General features: G+C 41.5%; 1 protein-coding gene across 8 annotated transcripts in view; it reads left to right on the plus strand.

The window, feature by feature from the left end:
• The window catches only part of Mecom (MDS1 and EVI1 complex locus), a 550,964-nt gene that overhangs the window by 263,478 nt on the left and 260,196 nt on the right, over positions 1–27,290 (plus strand). For all 8 annotated transcript variants that reach the window (XM_041658853.1, XM_041658854.1, XM_041658849.1 and 5 more), the window contains exon 2: positions 15,117–15,460. In XM_041658853.1, coding sequence (XP_041514787.1) covers positions 15,117–15,460 — 344 coding nt within the window. The remainder of the gene's footprint in view (positions 1–15,116; positions 15,461–27,290) is intronic.

Here is a 27,290-nt window from a genome sequence, read left to right on the forward strand (position 1 = left end):
TGAGCCTCTCTCCAGGCGCGCTTAGCCCAGTCTGCTTCTTATATCATCACTGAGAGTCTAGCTGTGCAGTGTTCTCAAATTACCTCATCTTTCTGCACCATGTCAATAACCACATTGATCTTCCTTTGTATTTCATTTCAATAAGTGTCTATGTGGAGATATATTGACAGGGAGTGGGGGAGAATGAATTGTTCACAAGGCATTTCATCACCTTTTGTTGTCGGAATACAGATAGATCTAAATGACAATGACCTTTGCGAGCTGTCACTTAAGACTTAAAGACACAGAGCATTTTACAATAATAATAATGACTTTGCAGCACTTGTGTTTTATCCGAAAGTTCATGAGAAGTGAAAATATGATTTATTGTGATTTTTATGACAACTTGGTGTCAGACATATTTTTAAACTCCAGTGTTGATCTATAGAAAAGGACATATTAACTGTACCTTTATTTAAAAGATGTAGAAGCCACATTAAAGAAGGTAAAACAAAAATGGATTTTATCATGTTCTTAAACCCAGTATTTCCAAAATTGCATCTTTTTAGTAGGTACCAATAAATTATATCAATAAAAATTATCAGCTAGGTATTTTGCATCTTACTTGAATTAAGTAAGGTGTTTAGAAAACTGGAGGATGATAAAATTTTAAACTTTCAAGAGATCTTAGTTTGGCGTTGCCACTTTTCCTGCGGTCACTTGTCACATGCTGTCACCAGTGGCTACCATATTGGATAGCATCAGTCATAGGTGAAAAAAAATGAGGGTTCCGATAGATTATAAGATTTTTCTGGGGTTGTAGAATTTCTTAGCTAGCTAGGATCCTTTGGCTTAAATAGGAACTGAGGTTTATGGAATATCTGAGTTTATCGTGATATTGTGAATGCAGATGCTTGACTAGGAAGCCATAGATCTTCTAAAGAAAGATTACTTTCTAAAGTTGATTTGTTTCTTGCTCATTCCAGTAACAGGATACACACACACACACACACACACACACACACACACACACACACAGATAGGCAGAGAGAGAGAGAGAGAGAGAGAGAGAGAGAGAGAGAGAGAGAGAGAGAGAATGCTTATATGTATGTCCAAGACTGACTTAAGACCTTGATCTTTGTGCTTCCACTCCCTTGAATGCTGGGATTATGGATGCTAAGTCTATGCTGTACTGGGGAATTTCGGGCTTCATGAATGCTGGGCTTATGCTCTACCAATGGAGTTGCAACTCCAGTCCCCTAATTTGTGTTTTTAAAACTCTATTCCTTGTGAGCTTTGAATGCACTATCTGTTTTGATGATAGCTGGTCCAGCGTCTACATTCCTTATGGCTCAGTTCTGCACCCTTCCTGAATTTATTCTTTTATTTAACAAATATTTATTGAGCATGTATTCTGTTTAAGACATCACTCTTGGTACTGCTAAGAGTCAATGAAGAAGGCAAAGTCCCTTTCCTTGTGGGAATCACAGTTTCTACCCTACGGGGCATGGCTGCTTCACATCAGATGCTCCCATTAATATTGGTAGAGCAAATATACTGGCTGCATTTATGATAGGCTTATTCTCCTTTTGTAGAGGACTAATAAAAATGTTGGAAGAAATGATAGAATTGTGGCCATCCAAGTAATGACTCGTTTGTTTATTTTTATTGATTTTGTAATAAATATGGTTGTAAAGGTTGCATTGAGGAGTGCTCAGCGCAAATTCTGAACTGATTGCACTCAGTTAAGTTCATGTTAGTTTCTTGAATGGGGGGGGGGACTCATAAATACCTGTACAGGATTTTGTCAGTGCAGTGTGCTTTCCAGGTTTGTCTTGTCTTGTCTATGTTTTCATGTATATAAGGTTGTTTCTCAGAAGGGTTTACAATTTTCCACCTAGAAGAAGTCTGCTCAGCCTGCTTTCCTTCAGCCAAGGCTGTCCTTTGGCCCCATAAGCTATCTAAACTTTAAAGAAAAACGCAGATGTGTCTTACTGTTTGAAATGGGATAGAGATCCGGAAGGATTAATTTTAAAATTCATAAATCCCGAGTACTATTGAAATTAATGACCTCTGACCTTTGTTCCAGGTGACTTATTTTGACTTAGCTATGTCCAGATAGATGTATTTATAGAAGAGAGTTCAGTACTACTCAAACCTGACATATTAAGCATCTCCTATGGCTCATAATGTGTACCAGGGATGAGGACCACCCTCTGTTTGCTCATTATGCCAAATAATAGAAAGTGGAAATCATGCTAATCCTTCCTTCTGTGTCTGCTGCACCCCTGCAAGTATGATAAACTCAATCCAATTAAAAGTCATTACCTCTCCGAGGCTCGGCCACAGTCTATAACTCTTTGTGTCAAAGTCCTGATTGTCTGTCTTTATCATAAATAGAATACTTAGCCATCTTTGGCTTTCATTCTCTAGTAATGAAATGGAAGATCACTCATGGATTGATGGGTACAATCCTTGTTTTCTCCACCACTCACTGCACTTTATTTAGTGAAGGTTTATAGATACTCCTTCTGCCTGTCAAGGGTCTAAGTCCTTTCCAATCAGTAATTTCACTTGATTCTTCTTTGTGAACCCCTTCCCCTGACCCATGGGGCTTTGCATGTACAAATCTTGTTGACTGAATGACTGATATTTTGTTGCGTGTTGAATCTATGTGGGATCACAGTTGCTGAGACTGAAGAGTGATATCAAGTATTTAAAAAGCTGAATGAAGGAGACCTACTAGAACAGCAAAAAAGTGGGGCACGCATAATCACGTATGCATAGTTCTGCATACGTCAGGTGTTACTCCTCATAGAGTTACATTACAGAATCTTTCTCTTGAATAGTCTTGATCCACCCAGATTTACATGGACTTAAATCTATCGCCAGCGTGTCTCAGTCAGCAGGGTCAGATGCTTCAGTGAAAAAACTCATACTTGTCTGTCTTCCTAAGAGATGGATTCTACAATGTTTTGAAAAATAGATATTGCTTCTCTCCATTGTCTCACTCATGTTGCCCATCTAGGTCTGAACTGCTGGGTTCAAGTGATCCTCCTACCTTTCTTTCTCTGATGCTGCGACAGTATATGTATGTCATTGTATTTGACTCAGAAAATGGATGTTTGGATCTGTTACCTTCGTTAAGTAGTGTGAGGCCAGATTTTATTTAATCTAGATGTTGTAGCTGTACCATATTGAAACAAAAAGCTTGTTAAAAATATTTATCAGGCTAAGCAAGTCCTTCAGAATTATCTTTACATCCCATAAAAAATGACAAAAGCACTCAGGCATGCCTTTCTAGTTAGTTGTAGTTAAGTTTGGCTTGTAGGTAGCTGTAGGCAATACTGGGGTGGAACCCATCATCTGATGGTAGTATGGATCGTCAGTGAGCAGCAGGGCTGCCATCTTTCTGCTAACTCTTGTACTGGATGGACAGAGCTTTCAGGCTACTCTGGTCAGCCTTTTCTCTCAGTGCATCAACTCTTCTGAGGTCAATTAAACCCATACCTGGTCTATATGGAGCAGCGTCTAATTGTAGTGGAAGATGATGTCATAGTTTGGACAGTCAACAGCAGTTGGGGCCTACACTGATGACTTTAAGGCAGTCCCATGTCATTGGATGTACAGTGAAGTCTGTCCCTTGCCAGAGTGTGCTTGTCAGTTACATCACAATGACACCCCCTCCTCTGACTAACCCTGTAACTGAATGTCACTTCCTGAGAACCTGCTGGGACCACCATTTTCTGAGTTATCTGTAGCCTCAGCAAAAGCCAATAGCTCCTGTGTTCCTCTTCACAAGAGCTTGGTGATAGTCTAAAATATATATGAATAAAATTTTTCTACATTGAAATGAAAAGAAGTCTATTCTTTTTGTTTTTTTGAGACAGGGTTGCTTTATTCTTAAGCAAACCAAAGCAACACTCTGGCGCATACTCTTGTTCCTTGGAACCTGATTGGGGGTGGTGGTGGAGAAGACTCTTGGAGACAAAGTCCCTTGGTATTTCCCTCTTTAATAAAATAACAGCACTTGCCTCTAACCTGCACAAGCCCTCCTGTAAACTTTGTCATCGCTAGGTTACTTCCAAGGGCTACCGCAGTGCCTGAGCTATTTAAATGCTTGTTGTTACACTGAATTGCTTAGGAACAATGACAGGAAGAGAAAGTGTGAGTTCAGTGGAGACATTTCCATATGTGTGAATATCTTCCATCTGTTGTTGGTTGAATCTCTGGATGGGAGGAGTCTGGAGATACAAAAGGCCAAGGACATATGGTTTTCATCAGTCTCTGGCTGGAGATGCCCAACTGCACAGGAACTTAGAAGCATGTCTTGTTATTTTCTTCCCTGTTCCAAAGATCTACTTAGTCCTTTTCTGTTGTTCAGTCGAATACCTCCTACCGTCCCAGTCTTTGCTTGTCAATGCTAAGCTACCCGTTGTGAGAATCTCTGCTGCCTTGTATTCCATATCTGTTCTAGCAACTTTGTGATGCTCCAATCACAATGTGATACGGAAAACATACTTGCAAATGGATGAACGAGGAAGCCTGAATGACAGCATCTTTGGCGAGGGCTACGACCCTGACAGTTGTTATCTGAGTCCCCACCCTTGAATGCTAGGAAGGGATTTAAACCTGGACCCCTTTGTAGTCTTTCCACAGAATTCCAACGGAACGTGCTCCGGAAGTGTTCATATGGTCCTGGTAATGCCTGGAACATCCGTTTAAACCCTCACTTTTCATAGTATGGAGCCCACCAAAGATTTTGAAAGTCAAATGTATATTTATTCCATGGAGGAAACTCTCTCAGCCAGAGAAAAGTTTGCTGGCACCAGCGTGTGATATAATGGGCGGCTTAAATCCTGCTAACTGCAAATAATTTTTCAACCGTGTTTATGACTTGTGATAGAGTTTAGTGAGGCCGAAGTACAGACAGCATAAATATTTCAGCAAAAGCCTATTGTGCCGGCGATATAAATAAATTAGACCCAGTTTGTAAATAAATTTAGTTTTACAAACATTTACAATCTTCTCTTGCTATAAACTATAGTAATTTATTCAGAAGAGGCCCTGGATGCCTTTCTTAAGAAGTCAGCTGTCATTAGGACCTGCTGCCTGGTGCCCGCCAACTGTCTCAGACTATGGGACTCAACTAGGCAGGAAGGATACTATACAGACCACCTAATGCTACTAGTTATTACACGTGTTGATAATGACAGTTCCCAGACTCCAGGCACAGTGTGGTAGTCTATGAAGTTGTCATATTATATCATGCCCTTGAATACCTAGCTTGTGTTACCACTTAGCAATGTTGGAAATTACCCCTTCCCAATCAGAAGCGCAGCTGGTATGCATATACATATACACAGCATACACAAACACATCTGTTCACATTTTTCTGAAAACAATTTTTACAAAGTGTATAATGTTTTCTCAAATTAAACAGAAACGTTGTCCTTTATGTTTTCAGTGATATTCCATCCACCCCCCCCCCGGGTTTTGAATGATTTCACATTTCATGTGATGTGGTGTTGGGAAACTCAGTCTGGCACCCTTTAGAGTGTAGGACGGGGCCCCAGACTGCGCTCCTCGGCAGAATCGAGACTTATTTACACCAAAGCGTCTCTATTTGCGATGATGGGCAGAGTCTGAGCTGGAAGAGCAGAATGGAATTTCCCCATCACGTTGCTTTATGACACAAATCTCTGCTGTCTTTTTATTAACAAACCTGTGGCAACAAGGACTATGTCTCATTTAAAAAGTAGCCTAAGTTTGAGAGTCTAACGAGATTTCATTCTTCCGGGTGCTCGGCTTCGCATCAAGTCAGTGGTGCGGTTATGTGAGTGTTTAATTGGTCGCTCACATCGCTCCTTATCAGTAAGCCACAACTCCCTCTTCTGCCCGGCACGCATAATTATTTTCTTTATGTGGAACTTCTGGCTGGAAGGAAGTTCTGTTCTTCAGCAGCAGGGAAGGTCTTCATTGGGTCTACCGTGGAAAGGGCCTGAACTCACAGGCACGCTCCTTACTCCTGTCTCAGGAAAGCATCTTGGCCCACCGTGTGTAGCGAGGGCTCTCAAATTCCTCTACTTCCTGATCTTCATTTTCTCGCGGCAGTTCCGACTCTCCTCTCCCAGGAAATATTAGAATTCAGTCTCCTTGCTAGGGAATGTACGACCGGACTGTTTATTTACCTTTACCCTTAGTTCCTGAGGTTTGATCTCTCCTTCTGAGACTAGAAGGCTCTTCTGCTAAAAGCCACCAAGCCACACTTAGGTAACCCTAATAGACAGGCTAGGGCGCTCGGGTCACAAGCAGAACCAAGTGAAGCAGAGCTGTGGCCAAAGATACCAACTTCTGCCCATCAACGCAGGCACATTAACGCTCCCGCATGTCTCCGCCACCTCGAAACACTCTTTGTAAAGAAGCAGATCGGCTCCCTCCTTAGCTTGCTTTCCCCTGAAACCACCCTCAACAACATAAACAAATTAGCCATAGTAAACCACACGCTCTGCCCACAGAGAAACCACAGCCCTCACCAGAGGGCAGTGTACTTAATGTGAGAACAACAGCCCGGCTTTATAAGCCTCTACTGGGAATAAATTCCAGTCTCACTGGTTAGAGCCTGGCTGGGGAGCCAGAGTACACTTTCTCCTAGGTTACAGGTTGTGGGAGAGCCAATTGGTTTTCAAAGTGTCCTTCCAGGAAATACAGTTTCGAAGGTTTTGACATTCCACGTTTTGAGCATTCCCCGGTTTTCATTATTGCTCCAATGGAATGGACCTGAACATGACCTTACCCACCATGCTTAGTGCATGGGGTTATAACTGAGGTCTACAGTGAACTACAAATCCCACCTCTTCTTCTCTCGGGCGGCACCAGAGTTCAGAGGTGTTACCAGGTGGAGACCTCTGTGCAACTGCCTCTTCCACCGCCACTTTCCCAAGCTTTATGGTCCTCCATCTTGACCCCTGGGGAGTTGTGAAATATTCTCTATACCTTCCTCATGCTGATATACTTCCTTTCTTGACAATGGCTAGTCCTAAACCATCGTGTCCAGCCCTAAACCAATGTGTTCCGTCATCAGTAAATTCCTGCCTGGGATAGTGTTTTCTTAAATACCTGTTTAAACAGTGATTTAGATAAGAGTGTCCCATTTGTGTGCAGCAGGAAATGCCTGCCTTCTTTTAGATACGCTGGCAAATAATTGCTGGAGATAGGGCTTGCATGCTGCGAGGCTGTGCTCTGCTCACTGCAGCTGCCTGAGAAGGAACCTGCCAGTAGGTTATGACGGAAATACGGGACAATTCTGCTTTACTTTAACCGAATCTGAAGGAAAGTCACTTTGGGGATATAAAAGGCTTATGAAAAAAGCTATCGGGTCAGAGGTCGCCAAAAATCTCTTGAAAATTTGTATTGCTAAAAGAGAGTTCAGGCAAATGACTGTACTATGAAAGGAACACTGTCTGGCATGTAATGAGTCTGGTCCTAGCTGGCCTTCCAGTAGAAAGTGGTCACTAGGCTCCCTCACACCAGAAAATGGCAAACGTTAACCTGGTCATGCTTTCTCTCACGGCACAACTCACAAAACTTTAGTGTCTCTGTTTTGGTTGTCTTGGAGTCGGTAAACAGATGCCAAAGGGCTTTACTTGAACCTCAGCTATGAATTTCCTTGCGATGTCTTTCCATAACCATTTGAAAAAAAAAATTCGCAGCACCATTTCTGAAGAGAAGCTTCTGGAAGCAGATCAGCCTATCTCATAATAGTGGAGGAGCTACCCATTTAATTCTCAAACTGTGTTGTTCTGTGAAATGTCTGTGGAACTCCTAGGGTGGTGGGAAAATTCTTAAGCTTTAGAAGCCACAGAGAAGGCAAAGAGTTATGTCACAACATGAGAAAAATACATATTTGTTCTCTCTACGTCCCTTGATTTCAACCCGTCTGGTGCTCTGGCCATTTCCTTTGCTACCTCTCCCAACCCTCTCTAATTCTGGGTCTTTTTGATAGCAGACTGATGAAGAGCGTTTAGGGGGTTCTGTGGGTAGCAAGGCCTACTGGGAAGAGATGAAGCAGGTCAGAACAAGGAGGCTAACAGAAAGGCCGGGAGTGCGGAAGAGCTTGGAAGACCATTAAGAAATTCCACACGCCAAGCCATGTTGGCGGCTGTGTCGCAAACACGCTATAGAGACTCGGACGGGACAAGTAGGGACAGGAACATGTCGTTGAAGAGTGTTTTCTCTTCATCCTTTTCTGAGAGCATGGTGCTCTGAAGTCTGTCCTCCAGTGACCTGTCTGGGACAGTGGCCTCTCCAGGGCAATGACCTCTCTAGGACAGTGACCTGTCTAGGAGACACCTCTGTTTGGGAACCCGGGCTGCTAGATTCTAACAGAATCCTTTGCAGCTCCTGTCAGTTTTTTAAAAAAATCTATTTTCCTCACTTTTATAGCTTCCTTTCCTCATTTCATGGGGATGTTAAATTTCATTTTCTTGGGGACATTTTCACAGCGTGTTTCAATGGCCAGTTCATGGCCTCCTCTTTTGTTCCGTTCATTCATGTACTATTACTTGGGCTCCTCCCTTTCCCCCATAACCCTGCACGTTTTCAGTGGTTCTCTTGCTAGTGGAGAAGAGTTGGCCCCTTGAGGGCCTTTGCTTTCTCAGAAACATGCCTCTGTCACCACTCTGGAATTGTCCTGAGGAGGGAAGAAGAGCATGTCCTGTTTGAATTTGGAAAGGAAACTGTAGTCTTCTCCTCCCTCCCCTGGCTACTGGTAAGCATGCACGGACTCACAGGCTTGTGTCCGTAAGCTCACGTCCTCCCTGGAGGTCCCTGGTGGGGCTCTGAGGTTTGGCCAGGCCTCCTCTCCTAAAGCTGGGCGCACATCCTCTGCACTCAGCCACGTGTAATCCTTCCTGTCTGCCTGTGAGTTGGGCACAAAGTACCGGCGCTTGGGCCCACCCTCTTCTTTAGTAGCAATTAACCTTTACTACAGAACTTCCTTTGAAGTTTGCTCATGTTTTTATTACAAAACTGCAATGAGGAACATAATGGGGGGAAATGTCTAAATTTCTGAGTTACCTAATCTGTTCAATTCCCTTGTTGGACTCCTCTTGGCAGCTGTTTTATGCAGCTATGATCTCAACCAGTCTGCCTGAGATCTCAAATCGTGTTTCTGTCTCAGCCTATTTTTAAGATTAGGGAGCTGCTAAACACCACACACACACACACACACACACACACACACACACACACCACTCACACACACACACCACTCACACACACACCCCACTCACACACTAGCAGATGCACGTGGATACGTGTATTATGGACAAGTTTGTTCAGCCAAGTCAATATGATTTCTTGTTTGCTCATGCCACTTTATAGCTAAACTAGAGCTATGCGATTTGAATATTAGCATTAATTTGGTGTTAGTCACTGAACAGTTTCTATCAATGAACTGATATGGTAAGCAGAAAGGAAAAACATTTCCGCTACCCTCAATAAGGACAACACGGAGTGATAAGCTGTTCAATGGCCATTAAGCACTAGTTATGGGTTGAAACTCAGGAGTTTGAATGGCATCTGCCCAGAAGATTTTCAGTTAAACTAAGCAGAGAAGCCAAGAGAAACAAATGGTGAGTTATACGAATCCCACAAAAAGAGAAAGCGTTTTAGGCCAGCCTTGCAAATGAGGGCCGAAGAATTATGAGTGAAATGGCATTTTTTTTTTTCCTAGCCTGCCGTTCACGGGAGCTCAAATAAATGAAATCATTTTTCCTCTGCTTTTCACTCAATAGTAAATCACTGGTAATCCAAGGCTGGAAGAAAAGCAAGTATGAAACTCAAAGGAAATATGAGAGAATGTCCCACCCATTGGCAGAATAGGTGAGGAGTTTCTAAGAAAATGTAAAACATGAAGACAATGTGAACTTGGTCCCACCAAAGTTAAAAAGTTACTTTATGAAATCAAGGGGCAAATTATAGAAAAAATAAATAAAAGCACATCAAAGGGCTAATTTGTGTATCGTTAATAAGACAGATTTGAAGCCCGTTTTAAAAACCGAGACAAAGCAATGTATAAGTTTTAATGGAAGAAGTAGGAGTGACTAATACAATATTTAATCTTAGTAATCACTAAAGTACAAATTAAAGAAACTACCGATAAATAATCATCCTACTGATAAAACTGAAAAACAGGACATAGGAGTGCCCGTGAGTGTGGTTGGTAGGAGTATAAAATTGATCAATGCATTTGGAAAAGAAACTGCCAGTATTTGGTAGGTTTTATTTAGTTTTTAGTAGGGATCCCATCTAAGGAAATTGAAATGGGTGAATGAAAATATTTGTATAAATGGTATTCATTTTGCTGATGCTTTGCTACCAAAAGCAGCATAAATACTATAGAAACCGTTCACTTATTGCAGATTCCAATAATAGAAGTATATGCAGCGATTGTATGTGAGTTTAGAAAATCGGAATAAAGAAAAACTGTTCGCAATGAACTCTCAAGTGAAAAGGCTGGACCACAGATTACCTACACAAGAGCCATTCTTTTGATGAGACAAACTCCTAGACTTCTAGTTTTAAAGAAACAGAAAGCAAGTGTGGGTTTGAGCAGTTGCTGGCTGTCGGCATCCTATTTAGTGCCTTGGACTCTCAGGTTCTTCCTTTGAGTAATGAGGATTATTTTTCTCCTCATGTTTGTCAGACCTGGAAAGTATGGATGCAGCACCAGATGCTGTTTTTATCAGTGTTACATTTCAACTTCCTCCTTGGATTTTGATATTTTCAGAATGAAATTCATCCCAACTGGAAACCTGGATAGTTACTCACACAGCCACAGAACTACGTAGACTCTGAGGAGTGTAGGCTGTTGCTTGTGTCATTGGATATTAGAATACTTAAAATTTGAATTGAAGAGTTTGGATTCCAGGAGTGTTTCCCAAGTCATTTCCTCAAGTCCAACAAGCTTTTCTCCCAGTCCTCGCTGAGTTAATGATACAACCGAAGGATGCAGGAGGCAAATTACAGTTGAGGAGCTCAGCTCCACGGTTACAAGGGTTATTTATCTTTATGGGCCCACTGATGTATGCCACACTCCCTACCTGATACCTACCTATTGTAAATGTGCCCAGTCTGCCAGAGCAATAGCCAGGAAATCTTTAATTGGCTACAGCTATAGCCCAGGGAATAGATCTACCAATTTCCCCCAGTAACTGAGATCTAATGGCGATAGAATAATGGAGGTTGTTTTTCATGTAGATGGAATGTTTTAGCAGCTTTTGAGAGAGTTATTGAGTAATGTCCATAAAGGTGTTAGTTATTCTCACTTATGCAAATATTCAATAGGGTGTGATAAACAGCATTCCTGCTGAAAATTTTACAAGTGCTAGATTGTATGTTTTGATAGGTAAAAGTCAGCAGTTTTATATTTCCATTTTTGTAATCTCCACCCTTTTTGTATTTAATTCAAATGATACTAACTGAATGTAGTTGGAAGACAAATTGCCTAGGCTTTCGTCTCTGATAAAGCCTGCATATGGGTGATTAGAACGGAATCTTATTCCTACATTTGCTTGGATGCTATAAGTTGTTCTTTAGGCTTAATCAGATTTTTTTTTTTGGTCATTGTTAGCAGAATTGTATTTGGGCTTTAAATTTTTCCAATTTTTATGCCATCTTGCTTGAGCTGGTACCTCAGCAACCACGTTTAGACTCCGTACCGGGAGAGTTCGTGGATAGCAGGGAGATGATAGGATTTGTATGACAGTGGGAAAGCACAGACATAATTGTCTCACTCTTTCTCTGGGGTCTGAGACCCCTTTTCTGGACCCCGCAGTATGACTGATTCACTCAGCAGGAAATAGAGGAAATTTTACTGGCTTTTCATAGAGAATCACTCGAAGAATATTGTTCTATTTATCTAGGTGGCTTTTTATTTCTTACTTCTTAGATGGGAAAGTTTGTGCATCCCATGATGTCATTCATTTTGTAGCGTTCCCCAAAGGAAATAAAATCCTCACAATGAGCAATGGCCCCGTTGGAGGACTTATGCCATAACGTTCCCTTTAGGCTGCTGAGTGCTACACTTCTAGAGAGGTAGCATTGATCTTAATTTTATTTATTTATTTATTTTCCATGATATGGTAATACTCTATAGCCTAAGTTTGTCTCAAACAACTTACTGAATCCTCCTGCCTCCAATCCTCCAAGGAGCTGGCACATAGACCCGTGTCACTATGTCTGGTGTGGAAATGGTTTATGTATTTTTTTTCTGCACTCAAACTGTTAATGAATATTTTGATGAAACATAAAATTAGATGGAATTTTCAAGTGCATTCATATCCTGATAGTACCTCTTTAGGTGCTATTAAAATAGCTTATTCTGATGCTAGATATGAAAGGAAAGTCAGGTAATCTATTATGTCCCACTTTCTTTCTTTTCTTTTTTTCTTCTTGTTTTCAAGACAGGGATCCTCTGTGTAACAGTGCTGGCTGTCCTGGAACTCGTGCTGTAGACCAGGCTGGCCTTGAACTCACAGAGATCCGCCTGCTTCTGCCTCCAAGTACTAGGATTAAAGGCATGCGCTACCACCTTTCCCCATTTAATTTATTAAAGATTGTTAGGATCAAAATACTTTCCATTTTTTTCATAGGAAAATATTGATTTGGTATAACTTGTCAATAAAATTATATATGAGGTCAACAATCTATTTAACAAGGATTCTTTAAACAGCTATGTGCAGATTGCTTGGAGAATTCCTATGAAGTGAGTATCCTAACACCTAACTTTCCTAGGGCCTACTTCCTTGTTGGAGCTAAAGCAGCTATACATATAAAATCCTGAGTGCAATGTATATTATTAGATTGCAAAATTGAGAGCTAAAATTCTGTAAGCTTAAAGAGGAAGGAGAGGCTTGTGTTGACTGAGATGGCCATGGGACATGTTGGAACTCATGAGGTATTTGACCTGGAAGCTGGGAGTTGGTTAGACCAGAGGGTGGAGGTGGATAGCCAGGATGGAAGAACATCTTGCTTGCCAAGTTTAGAAGACAAAGATCAGTTTGCAGTTCAAATACTCCCGTTGATCATTGAGAATTAGAGGGGATGACTTCATAAAAGAGATATATATATTTTTTTCCAAGTGAAGAGTTTCTACTTTAACTTGAGATGCTGGGAGCCTCTGGAGTCTGATGAGCAGGAAGGAAGGTAGGCGGGGAAGGTGAATTCAGTATTAAGGGCTGCAGTCAGGAGATTGGTGATCTGGAGACCCGTGGGGAGCAAGCACTGTTAGAAAATCCAGGTGTGAAAATGAATTGGAAGAACCAGATAAAATCATCAAATTTTGTGGTAGAATAGATAATAAGAAAAGGACAGCAAACTCCAGCTACTTTTTATCTAATGTGGATAATTAAAGGAAAGGTGACATTCCTAATTGAATGAGGAAATGGGTAAGGTGCTTGACTGGAGGGCAGGTGACAATGCTCACCATGTTGGACATGCTGAACTTGAATGATAATGAACTTGCACGCTGAGAACTATATAACCAACCCAAGCTTGCACCCTGTAGTTCTGTCTCGTGGTTGGTATAAATGGCATCCTCTCAATGTTTGAAATGACACCTAACCCTTCCTTGAAAGAAAGCTTTGCGTGGTTTATCACTTTGCATTTTCTGAAACTGTAAAAAGCAGGACCTAATACTCAATGGTCAGTTGTTCATGAATGGTATGTATTTCAGCAAAGAATCGGGGAAGAAACTGCAGGTAGAATGTATCTTCTACCTCTTAGCCCAATATCCCATCTTAGAAGGCTTTGATAACACAGCTGCAGGGGTGGTAGAAGAGTAAAAGTCACTCATCTGAGACTGGAGCTCTTCCAAGTCATGAGTAACTCAGGATTACACAGGCTGTGCTAGAAAGGCTGTGACAGGAATCATAAGCCACCCAGCCTACATTCTGGTGCTTCTTACCAGAATCAGCATCTGTATTCTTTAGCTCCTTTTTCTTACTTCTGTCCTTGAAGCCCTTATGAGTCAAACCAATGAGAGACAACTTTCAGTTCATAACCGTAGTAGAAAGAAACACATGCCTGTTTGCTTAAGGGCCACAGAAGTTCCCTTCAGCTGGTAGGAAATTCAGCATGGCCATTATTCTTTTCATTCCTCTGCCTAGCCCTCAGAGTCCCCAAAAATATTTCATGATGGCTGCAGCATAGTGCTCTTGTGTCTCTAAAGCCTCTGTGGTCAAGGCTAACCTTTGTCTCTTCCGAATTCTTGCAGCCTCTTCAGGATTCTTCTCTACGTAGAGGCAGTTTAAACCTCACTTTCTAGTCTGGAGATTTTTTTATTCTCTTTTGGGTATACCCAGGGTACCCTCCTATCTGTTTGCCTCTGAGGATTTGTTATTTTTGTCTTACGCATGCGAATTGTTACCAGTGCACCAAGTGCTTGCCTGATGGAGCCTATAAGAGGGTGTCAGATTTCCTGGAACTATAGTTACAAATGATTATACCACATGCATGCTGGGACCCAAACCCCCCAGTCCTCTGCAAGAGCAGCAAGTACTCTTAGCCATCGAGCAAGCTGTGTAGCCCCAAAATCTACCTAATTTTGAAAATGATTTTAGCTTTTAGTACTTTTGAGTTTCTGCAACGTAAGCTACTGAAGCAAAGAAATACCAAGGGCTGCACAGATTTGAGCCTTGTGACACATGGCAGCCTTTGGAGTCCACGAGGATCTGCTGTGTTAATTTGAAGCTTCCATGGATTGATTGATGCAGTTTTCTGATCTGGGGCATAAATGGGGGTGTGGGGACAGTAGTTGTCTGTATTACTTCTTATCTATACTTTATTCAGACTGATAAATAAGCTCCCGGGTGCTCTGCATGTGGGTGATGGGTGGGGCTGGCCTATCCAAGTATTAACACACTTGCTTTATTACTTTATCCCAGATAAACCAGAAGCCATAATCTATCATTCCTCCCCTGTGAATAACAGAGATTTTTTTTTTTTACGGGACACAACTTAGCAATGGTCTTCTATGTTCAGATTGTTACGACCAACTTTACTACGGTTCATACCCCTGTGGAATTTGTCCTGGTTTATTAGTAGAAATTCATGGAGTTCTTATTTATTTGCAGGTAATGAGTGTGCTTATGGCAATTACTCTGAAATACCTTTGGAAGAAATGCCCGATGCTGATGCAGATGGGGTAGCCAACGTTCCCTCCCTCCACATTCAAGAGCCATGCTCTCCTGCCACATCCAGTGGGTCATTCACTCCCAAGGAGGGCTCTCCTTACAAAGCCCCCATCTACATCCCCGATGACATCCCCATTCCTGATGAGTTTGAACTTCGAGAGTCAAATATGCCTGGAGCAGGACTTGGAATATGGACCAAGAGGAAGATTGAAATAGGTGAAAAGTTCGGCCCATACATGGGAGAGCAGAGGTCGGACCTGAAAGATTCCAGCTATGGATGGGAGGTAAGAATGTCTCTTGAGTCAGCACACATGTGCGTTCAGGTCTATAAAGAAGAGATTAATTACGCACGTGGCCACGAGGATGGTCGTGGGAGCATGCCTTCAAGGTGATGTTTAAGAATCAACTCTCTTTCAATCTCATTACTTGATAAAGCAATGTGTTACTTAAAGGAATAGCATGATAAAAGGAATACCAACTGAAAAATGATCGAGGCAGCCCATCAGCTTAAAAAGATGACAGGAAGAGGTTGTAGTTTCTGGGCTATCATTCAGTACATTGGATCTGACCATCTTAAAGAGCGTGTGGTGTGAGCACACAAGCTGCTCGTGAGATGTGTACATGGTATGTGATCTTTTGTGAGGCAGGCTTGTCTGGAAGGATTGGGGTAAAGCATATGTTTTCTCTATTTTCTAGCTACAGGTCAATTTGGTTAAACTTTAGCTTCAGGTTTTCATTTACCTGTATCCTCCTTTTATGTAGTTTCTCTTCTTAATCAAAGGAGACCATTTTTATTCTACATGCGTCTTGAGAGTGTGCACAGCAGTCACCATTGAAATCTGTTATGATTCTTTATATTTAAATTGATTTGATGAATAATTTATATATTAAAACAAGAACATGGAGTGATTATAAAATTAGTCACTAGTTTTAGCTGTGCATTGCCTAGAACCCATCAGGCAACATCCAACATTTGAGGTTGTTAATCACAATAGCTACCTTAATTTTATTTCAATAATATTAGCTGATCTGCAGTTCTAAATTTATCAGTTCGTTTATCATTTTGCACCAATGCACTATATGTGTGTTGGTGTGTACATAAATACTTATATTTATTTGTGCTTTTATTTTCATTCTCATGGCTTGAGATAGAATTTGTTATCGATCAGGTCAGCCTAGAACTCTGGCTCCTCCTGATTCAGCCTCCCGAGTGGATGCTGGGATTATAGACTTATGCTATCAAGTCTGGCTTGTGTTTAGAGTTTGAAAACTGTTGTGACTAAACCATAACATTATAATTTCTGGAAAATCTGGTCTTCAGCAGAAAATCTTGCAGGTGACTTCTGCCTAGGTCAACAGCTGTGGAGATGTGAGGGAAGTCTCTCTCCACAGTATTTCAGCTGGATGGAAATCAGATAAACAGGATTTATTTGGGTATGTTCCCTTAATATTTATGATCATTAATAGAATATCTGCTTAGCTTTTAAATAGAAATGCCTGCAGGATGTAATTTCAGCTTTTTGTCCTTTTGCCTTATATATGTCCCCTTGTAAAATTTATTCAAAATTCCATAATGAAAACGGCCCTGATTCACATTCTGAAATATCAAAAGTTTTGTTCTGGATTGAACATGACTGTAACTGAGCATGCCTGCCATAGTTTTGTCACTGGCTATAACCCTGCGAAGTCTGTGGTTTAGTAAACTTACTTTTAGACATATGTATCAATAAGAGATTTTTAAAAGTCGCCATATCATTAATGGATATGTGAGTTTGAATACATTTTAAGGCAAATGTGTGTGAATTTTATGTGATTTTTGTTCATCTTAAAATAATGGCTATAAACTATCTAATAATAATTAACTCATTGACCTTTTATTACCAAATCTGCAGAGTTCAGAGAGTGTAGTCCTGGTCTAGGAATAGACAGAGTTTAGCTGTAGAATCAGCTTCCTGTTGCAGGGTGGAAAAGTACCAGATGGGGCCTTTTTAGATACAGTGCACAAGGATTGGGCATAGACTTCTGCATTTAAGGACATTTAAAAATAATTTTATTTTTCTTTTTAGAAGAACATGTCTACAGCATACACACGAGCAGATATTTACCTTAAACAATATAAAATTATTTCCTTCATTGTGTTAAAACTGCCTAGAATCCAAGATGCGTACATAGCCCCATGGCTTTCTGGCTGAAGATCAGGCACTCAGTTTCTGTCCTTTTTAGAAGACAGCTGATGGCCAGGTATATAGTTCTTTGCCATTTTAATATTTACCCTCTTCAAATTTTTTTACATTTATTTATTTGTGTGTGTGTGAGCACGCGTGTGTGTATGCACACATGCACACATATACTCCCGAGTGTCACCTTACACATGTGGAAGTCAGACTCTAACATGCCGTTTATGGGAACCAAACTCAGGTTGGCAAGCTTAGCAGCAAGCCCCTTTGCCCATTGAGTCCTCTTGCTTGCCTTCCCCACAGTTTAAAGAGTGGGAATTGTGTGCTCTAGAGATAGAATGAACAAGGCCGTTGAGAAGGCTTCTCACTGTTTTGTCAAACTTTATCCTTGGTGGTGTAGCTGAGTCCTTGACTCTATCTGGTTAATACACAATCCATTTGCCATCAACTCAGGCACTTTCACACAGAGTTCTGTCCACTCTGGTGTGCCCGTTTTGAATTGTCCTTATGTCATATGCGTCTTTAATTGTAGCTCATTCTCCTCTTATCTGATTAGACCTGTAATTGGGTTCTAACTACAGTGACTCCTCTGAGATTGCTTCACGTTTCTTAAAAACGATGAACTGAGGGAAGAGGTGGAAAAGAAAGCAAGTCTCGTAGATTTCCTTAAAGCAAATCTGAGTGGGGCAATTCTGATTTGGCAAGCAGTTATTGAGTGCCTACGGTATGTCAGATTCTGCATGAAGGGCTTCCTTTCAGCCACTTGCCTTGCTCTAACGCAGCAGCCCAGTGATGTCTCTGATGCTCCGTTCTCTCCTCTTGGCTCCCCTCCCTACATTTCTTGTTCCAATAAACTCTGAGCAGGAAAGAGTGTGTTGCTTCCACACCACTTCCACACCAGCATGGTTTGTAGCGCCCACCGTCTCTCAGCACACTGTTCTTACAGATGCTGTTCTTTGTACTTGTGTATATCCTTTCTCATCCTTCGGGATTTTTATATTTATTCTCTGAGTGTTCTTCTTGCATGACATCATCTCCAGCCTTCAAATCACAACTCAGTGTTGCTTAAATTTTGTTTCACTGGCAACAGTGAAGCCATTTACTGAGGAGCTTGAGAAATTATGTGGCATACAGGCTTCCGTAGATTACCCAAGAGGGCAGGCTTGTGTAGAGTTTTCAAAGTTACGCTCGCCTAGTGCAGTCTTGATAGTGTTTCACGAAGTTGTGTGGTATTGCCAATGCTCAGCATATTTTTTACTTTTGTTTAATAAGCAAATTGTAGTATCTCAAGCTGCCTCGACTCAGGGGCAGAAGCAACAGAAATTTGTTTTATCACAGCTCTAGAAACTAAAAGTCAAAAGACTAAAATTCTGGCTGGTTTTTGTTTTGGTGAAAACTATCTGTTATTCTAGAGTGTGCACATACTAATATGAGCACTTTGAAGGTAAGCTGTATCTCTAGCTTTCAAGTCATTTATTACACATTGCCTGACTTTTTCCAAATATAGTATTTTGGAAAATTTTTATAAGTTTGTATTTCAGGGAAAAGGATATTTTTAAGATATACTTATAAGCTAAATATACATATACATATATATAACTATACACACACATATATGTAAAATAACTCAAAGATATTGTAATAGACCTATTTTTTTCCCAAAAGAGTATTGATCTAATAAAGAGAAGCTTGCAAAACATTTTGGTTTGACTGTGACTGCCATGTCCTGAGGTATGTCATCCACTGCATTTGATTAAATCCTCTAGTGTGCATTAGGGCTTAGCACTTGGGTGTGGAGGAACACAAGGCAAACAACAGAAATGCCATTGGCTAGGACACAGACTAGCCCTGGGCCATTATTGGGCAGAGGCCAGTACTATCTCTCAGATAGACTTTTAAAAATCTTCTCGTTTCCTAGAAACTCAAGTATCTCCAGGATGTTCAGTATTGTGTAGCTGAGGCCTCCTTTGAAAAGGAAGCATTGACTGTTTCCTAACTAACAATGAAAACAAGGACTTAGGATAGGTTTCTAAACTTACTTTTAAGTCCAAGACCAATCTGAGTGGTATAGTTGTGGTCTGAAAGAAAATGACCCTCAAAGGGAGTGACACTATTAAGAGATGTGGCCTTGTTGAAGTAGGTATGGCCTTGTTGGAGGAAATGTGTCACTGTGGGGGTGGGTTTTGTGGTCTCATATGTGCTAAAGCCATGTCCAGTGAGTCAGTCCACTTCCTGTTGCCTCATGATAAAGATGTAGCCAGCGCCACGTCTGCCTACATGCCACCGTGCTCCCTGCTGCCCTGCTCCCCACCATGCTGATAATGGACTGAACCTGTAAACAGTAAGCTGCCATTTCAGTGAAATGATTTCCTTTAAAAGCATTGCCATGGTCATGGTCAGGTCATAGCAAGAGAAGCCCTAACTAAGACAGTAGTTTATTATTTTCTCCTAAAAAGTCCAAAGCAGTTTATTAGAACTATATAAAGGTTAGCCTTTTTGAAATATGGTCAGTTAGCATACTTTCTATACCTTTACTCTCACTGGCTACTCTAAAACTCTACAAGTATATGTGCACCTATTAGTGAGGTGCCTACTGTGTGCCTATCATGTTCATCTTGTCGAACTGCTCCAAATTTGTGTGATCCGTTAAAACTTCAGGTATGTGCTTAGTTTTTATTTTTCCCACTCAGACATACATAAAATTGTACACAGAAAAATAATGATGTGCGTAGATAGTAAATTTCTCCTTTGTCCTGTTAAATAGATGAGATGGGATAGTGGAAAGAGATTATGTTGGAGGGGGAAATTCATCACCCAGCTTTGATTCAGTGCTTTGAAAATACATTCTGTTCCAGACTGTAATCTAGATATGCAATAGTTCAATGAGGTGTGCTTCCCTATCTCACTGTAAAACAGGCAGTTCTCATGGGTCTGGGGCTACACAGTGGTATCATCTCAGATACTACAACATAAAATCTGTATGTTTACTGAAACATGAATATCCATTAACACCACCAATACTGAATTTTTAAGATGCCTGACTCATACATCAGGATTATAAGAACATGTTGTATATCCAGTGAACCAGTTTTCCAAGGATTTATTTGTCTTAATACTTTTGATGTTGCTTCTAATTAGTGAGGAAGACAACTCATCACATATTTGTATATAAAACATATGTGCAATGTATACAATATATATATTTATATCTAAAATCTTTAACAGTTGTCATTACTTACTAATCGAAAGAGTAATGCGCTCTAAGCACAAAAAATAGCCTGAGTTACAAAGTACCTATTAATTGATGACCACTATAGTGACTTCTTACTTCATGAGGAATTAATGTCTCTCAGGAATATGCTTATTCATTCCTAGGATTAATGCAAACTGGCCCATAAAACAAATGAATGTTCCTTCTAGTATTGTGGGTCAGAACTCACTCCCAAGATCTTCCCCTCTCTCAGAGATGTTATGGCATTGCTCAATATGCATCTTAAGAGATTTCAGATCAGACCTGTTGCATCCTTCAAATGCTACTGGCAATACAGGTAATAATTTGGCTGAGTCTGCTAATTGAATTCTGGGGAGTCATCTTTATTGATACAGGAACAAGTATTCTGAATACACACTGAACAGCCTAGGAACCGCCCCCCCCCAGACAAGTGTGCATACCTTGTTTCTTTTGAGAGTTTACCCGAGGTTGGCCATGCACTTGGGAGGCAAGGGCAGGTGGCATTTCTATGCATTTGAGCTCAGTCTGGTCTACATCCAGGGCGACATAATAAAAACATGTGCCAATAAACAGACAAACAAGCAACCAACCACAAAAATGGTCATCTGGGGGTTTATCAGTATTATATGTTACATCTGATGCCTCCTCTGTGTAGTGTACATACATCTATTGGCTTGATAATAACTATAAAAATTAGCATGTCAAATAACTTTTACATTCTCTCCCCAAATAAATATTTCCCTTTAAGATTTTTCTTAAGATTTACTTATTTTATGTGTGTGAGTATTATGTCTGTGGCGCGAGAGAATTGTCTGTGTTCTGTCAATCATATTTTAAATAAATTCTGATTGGCCAGGCAGGAAGTATAGGTGGGTCAACCAGACAGGAAGTAGAGGTGGGGTGATGAGAACAGGAGAATGCTGGAAAGGAGGAAGCCCCTTTCTCTCGCTCCTGCACAGACCACCGAAGGAACAGGATGTAATCTACCCAGCTGAGAAAGGAACTGAGCCATGTGGCTAACATAATTAATAACAATGGGTTAATATAAGCTACAAGAGCTAATAGGAAGACTGAACGAATGGGTCAATCAGTTTTATAACTTATGGAGATCTCTGTGATTTTCCTTGGGACTTGCTGGCTGTGGGGTACCGGGCGGGACAGATACCCCAACAAGCCCGACCTTCATGTTACATGTCTCTATGTATGCCAGTGGGCTGTGTATGTGCCTGGTACCCAAGGAGGTCAATGAGGTCATCAGATACCCTAGAGCTAGATTTAAGGATGGTGTGGACCACTGTGTGGGTGGTGGGAACCAAGCTTGAGTCCTCTGCAGGAACAAGTGTTCTTCACCCCCCTGGCATCTCCCCAGTACCAGTACTTTTCCAAACCATCTAAAGAGGATTCCCTTTATAATGCTTGGCATTGTATTGAAATGTTCTGCTTATGTGTTTCATTCATTCACTCATTCTCTGACTCTCTCAAGGTCTAAAATCAGCAGGAATGGTTTTCAAATGTCCCCCTCTCAGAACTCTCTCAGTCTCTTTCCTTATGACCTGGGAATCTACCTTGTTCCCTTGGCCTTCTGAAAATGATGTCCATGGAGGATGGAAAGAGGCTCAGCAGTTAAGAGGACCCAAGTTTAGTTCCCAGAATCCACCATGAGTAGCTCACAGATGACTTTAACTCTATCTAGCAATAGGAGATCCGATCTCTTTGTACACTGAAGACACCTGCATATAATCATACACAAATAACTTAGTCATGTATGTGAGTTGGCTCAGCGTGGCCCTCTGCATTCTCTGGTCACCCAGTGTCTGGAACTAGCTGGCCAATGAGAAGCCAAACTGCAAAGAACACTCTTCTTCCTTGGGGCTCTGGAGGATGACTGGGTTATGTCTCTGGATGGCACCTCTGTCCCTTTTACACAGAGAGTTTTGCTTGTATGGACATGAAGTGTATGCATACATAATGCTGTTGCTAGTAGCTCATGTTGCTGACCCAGGGGTGGTAGGCACCATTGGCAGGGAAGTGTTGCTTTCCTTTGACCGCTGATGTCTCCCTTCCTAGGTTGCTTGGCATGGAAACCTCACCTGGTCAGCAGTCCCAGGTGTGCATCACACTCTTTGTTGTTGTCGTTATTGTTGTTTAAATTGTTGTGTTGGTAGAATCATTGCATTCAATGCTAGCATTAGAAAGTCCACTCTGACACAGACACCAGCTGCCCCAAGGAAAGAGCAATCCCTGTTGGTCTTGCATTGCCTGCCTGAGTCCCCATTTTCCTGAAAATCTTACCCAAGACACTGTCTCACCGTGGAGCTAGAACAGTCATCTCACATGGCCATGAAGCATCTTCATGGAGAAGGAAGAGTTGGTGTAAATCTAGTGTGCAGGTAGGAACAGATCACCTGCCCCTGCCCTTTGTGGGGTTGTTTTCTTTAAACTAGACCCATAACTTTACACTTATACAGGAATCTCTCAAATGGCTTCTGAAAGGCTCTAAATCATCCCGGAGTCCTGTCTTTGGCACTTACAGTTCTGCCCACTTGTAGGATCACAGATGGATGGTTAGTTCTGGGTGGAGTTCTCCATCTTTCTGGGGTTTCCCCAGAAGTCATTAATCCTTCCACTCATCTTGTTTCGTAGAGGATGAGGTAAAGCTGGAGCTCGGTCTAGGTCCCCTCTAGCCTTCATATCGGGGTAGAGGAGATTAAATCACAGTGCTTGATAGGCGAGATAGCTGGGAAGGGGAGAGACTGCTTTCTGCTAAATCTAATGAGTGTTTTCCTGCCCCCACTTTCATGATTTCTGTTTCCTGTATTATAGACTCTCCCCTAATTTTCTCTTTAGAAAAATACTTACAGATTGTTTAGAGTTGTTTTCTCACCCAAGTACACCTTTACTAGCTAGGGTTTGGAGGCCAGGAAGATCCCCAGTGTGATCTTTTGCCTTCTGGCCCCAGCCCCTCTATGAGTATGCACAGACTCTAATGAAAGCCTAGTCCAGGATTGCCCAAGGACACAGCCACATAGATGAATGCCAAATAGCAAAACCCAAAGTTGGTGCCATTGTGCTTTCCCAGTCCAGGGTAAATCTACACCGTGCTTTGGTGGTGCAGACGTTACACAATGCCACCATGCTGTGTGTTACAGAAGCTTTTGTTTGGAAGGACAGTGCATGGAACTTTTACTTGTGGTAAAAAAAGGGTATCACGCATGTGATCTGAGAGTCACTAGGCTGCCTTTAGATCAGTATTCACCTTGATGAGCCCGTGTTTATTTTTAAGTGTGTTAGGTCTCATGGCGCGGTCTTACAGTCCGAGAACTGCCCACAATAATGCGCAGGCACAAATAGCAAATATAAAGGAAATTAAAGTTAGCTTTGGAGCTGTTGCCATCCACTGTGCCACTTCGCTTCTCCAGCTTTGGCTGCCCCTGACAGCGTTGTTGTAATTATTAGCTCTTGGAGACCTGGTTCTTGTATTTGTTGTTACAAATACACGAAGCAAAGTTCTCATGAGTTCCCGGGTTGACAGCTGCTGTGCCTACGTTCAGCATTTGCTCATTATCTGTTACACATCTAAGCCCTTGCTACTTTCAAGCATCAGAGAGGGATAAAAATAGCTCCAAAAGAGATACTCAAAAGGAAAAAGAATTATCATTGTGTTTAATAAGAGAAATGACAAGCAATCATAATTCTTTCCATTAAGTAAATATGTTAGAAAAAATTTATTATGAAATGACACATTATGCGAGCCAGGAATCAAAGATGACATCCTTGCATTAAATACGGTAGATGCCATTAAGGAAAACAGTCAATATGTCACCAAGCCACGGCCTGTAAAAATTAAATTGATTTGGTAAATGTAAGTAAGATAGATCTGTTTGCTTTCATCATCAATTTTGAGTGGGTGAACAGGTGATGTCACCAACCTGGGAGCGATAAAGATGCAGGGCCATCTGGAAAGGCGGGTGATGGATGGGCAAGTGCTTTTGGGTAGTGACAGTGCTGTGGTACTTTGTCACTTGGGATGCAGTACTTAATAACTTTTCAATACCATCATAATAAATTTCACTGCCTTATTAATATAGAAATGGTGAGTTATTACCATGACTGTGAGTGTAAATACTGAGATGTAGCCGTCAAAGGCTGATTGTTCCAGCATGTATCTTTAAGCAACACAGTTCAGTCGTGATAATCAACCCATGTCTATACCAGTAGAGTTTATTGCACTTGTCAAAGGAAAAAGTAGTATTATTCAGAATCATATGAAGTCGTAATAAACAAGTTGAATATATTATCAGACTTTTCCTGTAAGTTTCCAAACGTGAGGCAGTAAATAATTTTTAATAATGTCTTTTCATGTAAAATAACGTCCATATGCGGTAGTAACACCCTCGTCTAACTATTAACAAAACAGTCAACTTCTTTGTGTGATTTCAAGGATATTTTTATTTGTAGTTTTCAGTCAGCAGAGCTCCAAGGCACAAAATCCTTGTGCATTAAGAGCAGAGACGGGAGCCTTAGAACATTTCATTACCGCGCTCCCACGTTGCTGCGTGCACACCATGTCACGCGTTCCCATTTTAATTGAACAGATGTCCCGAAGAGGCAACGACAGCACACAAAATAAAGGCAAAATTATAAACACGTGTCACGAAGGCAGCGGCCAGGCCAGAGCCCCTGATGGGCATCTGTGTGTATTTTATGGAGAGCCAAGGACTGCACTTTATAAGTTTGCCACTGATGTTCCCAGTTTAATGAGGAGAAACCAAATATGTAGATAGGTGTAAGCTGAAGATGAATTATTGGTTCAGTCACTTAGCACCACCGAGGGTGTCTGCCATTGTTCAGTGGGGAAGTGTGTAGAGCCGGCCAGTCACTCTTTCCCAGCAGGGCGCCTCGTGTGCGAGGGAATATGGAAAACTTCCTCCTTCATGTCGCCGTGATCTTTCTATTATTTCTGGGCCAGGCTGACTTTGAATCCTGACGTTGTCTTTCAGGCTGCAGCCTGCCAGCCTCTTAAACGACATGCCCGTCCGCCATTTCTATTACTGCTGAAAACACAGCCCGCAGTCTATTAACAGGCAATAAAGCTCAGGAAACCCAGGCCTCATTTCTTGGGTCAGAGGTGAAAACTGCATACTAAATGAAACAAAGGTGTGCCTTGAGCCCTCTGGAAGCTGCCCGAGAGTGAGCACACGTGCTTTTAGCCAGAGTCTCCCACTTAAAGGGGAAGGAATAATCATAATAACGGTGGCCCGTGGAGTTAAGTACTCAGTTGAGAGAAATTATATCAATCTGACAAATACAGCCTTCACAGGAGATAAAGTCTCTAATGACCTTAAATGCATATATTTATCATTTAATTCAACGACCCCATTCCCCCGGGTTTAGACCAACTACGTTTCCCCAAAGCTTGGGATTTTTTCTTTTTTTTTACTAGTCCAGAGAATAATGACCATTTGTCAGAAGTTCCAAAGTTGAACACAGTTGGAAGCAGAGGACAGGAGAGGGGGAAAATGGTTAATGAAGTCATTCTACCTCAGAGAATATTAATATGAAGTTTTATTGATGTGCGAACTGCAGTATTTCATGGGTGAACAGTAGGTGGCACACGGGGTAGTGAAGGAATGGGTAAATTTAATCAAAGTTATTTTCATCGCATTGTATTAACTTCTGTATGTCACCAATGTACACAGCATATGAATATGCAAAAAGGGGGCTCCGAGATAGTTACGAAACATGCAAGTTGGATGTGGAAAGGTCCAAAGGAGCCCCACAAATAGAAGCAGAAGTTCTAATATTTTATCATGCAAAGTGGGGAAACAGGAGAGTCCCAAGAATAAGGAGTCCTTGTGGATGGTGGCTTTCCTGACTGTGTTCCAGGTTTCATGTGATGAAGGCTCTGAACGATGCCCAGGAAGCACGGTGACTCCTGTGTCCCTCTTCCTGAGACTGTCAAGACCTGTGTTCATGCTGTCAGTCATCCGCCCTCCACTCCCAGTCCCCCTCAGGCAGCCACATGGGTAACTGCAGTAGCTACTTGCAAATAGATTCTGTAACATGTATTATCCTTCAGGCCTTTCCTCTGGAGCCCCCAGCCCCCATCTTCAACAATCTAGCCATTCATGTGGCTTAGCCCCTTGCTCACTTCTTCACCATGTGTTTAGTGGTTTGTGTTTCAGGGCCGTGTGTGACACCGTGGAACGGACGCTGGGACAGATGCCAGGAACCTGGAGTGTTTGCCCTAAGTCAAACTCGGGACCTTGGAAAAGTCATTTGACTTTCTTCTGTCTCCCCGCCTCCCCTTTCATTCATGTGGAATACTCCCTAGGGAAACGGGTTGGAGGTTTTATTTATAGTGAGGCCAGGCTTGGGTCTTTGTGTTCTGGGAAGAATACGGATTCACTTCAAATTAAGTAAAAAATATGTGCTTGTTTTACAGTTTCTGTTGGTAAAATGACTGTAAACTTGTGGTTTGCGGACTTGAAGTGAAAGCAACTTTGGTATGTGCACCCCTCTGTGGAACTTGATGTTTTAGTAGAACGGTCATCTGAAGACCAAACCTCTCCCTTTTGAGTAGAAAGTCTGTGGGCTAGAGGTGAGAAGCTATTCCTAGCTCTGCTTTGAAAGGTAGGGGTATGGATTTCTCTGTTTCCTTAGTAGGCCAAGTTCAAGCCAACACTGTACCATTCTCGAAACAGT

The sequence above is a fragment of the Microtus oregoni genome, unplaced genomic scaffold, assembly GCF_018167655.1.
Source record: "Microtus oregoni isolate MIOR12 unplaced genomic scaffold, Mior012 000010F_ref0000083, whole genome shotgun sequence".
NCBI classification, from domain to species: domain Eukaryota; kingdom Metazoa; phylum Chordata; class Mammalia; order Rodentia; family Cricetidae; genus Microtus; species Microtus oregoni.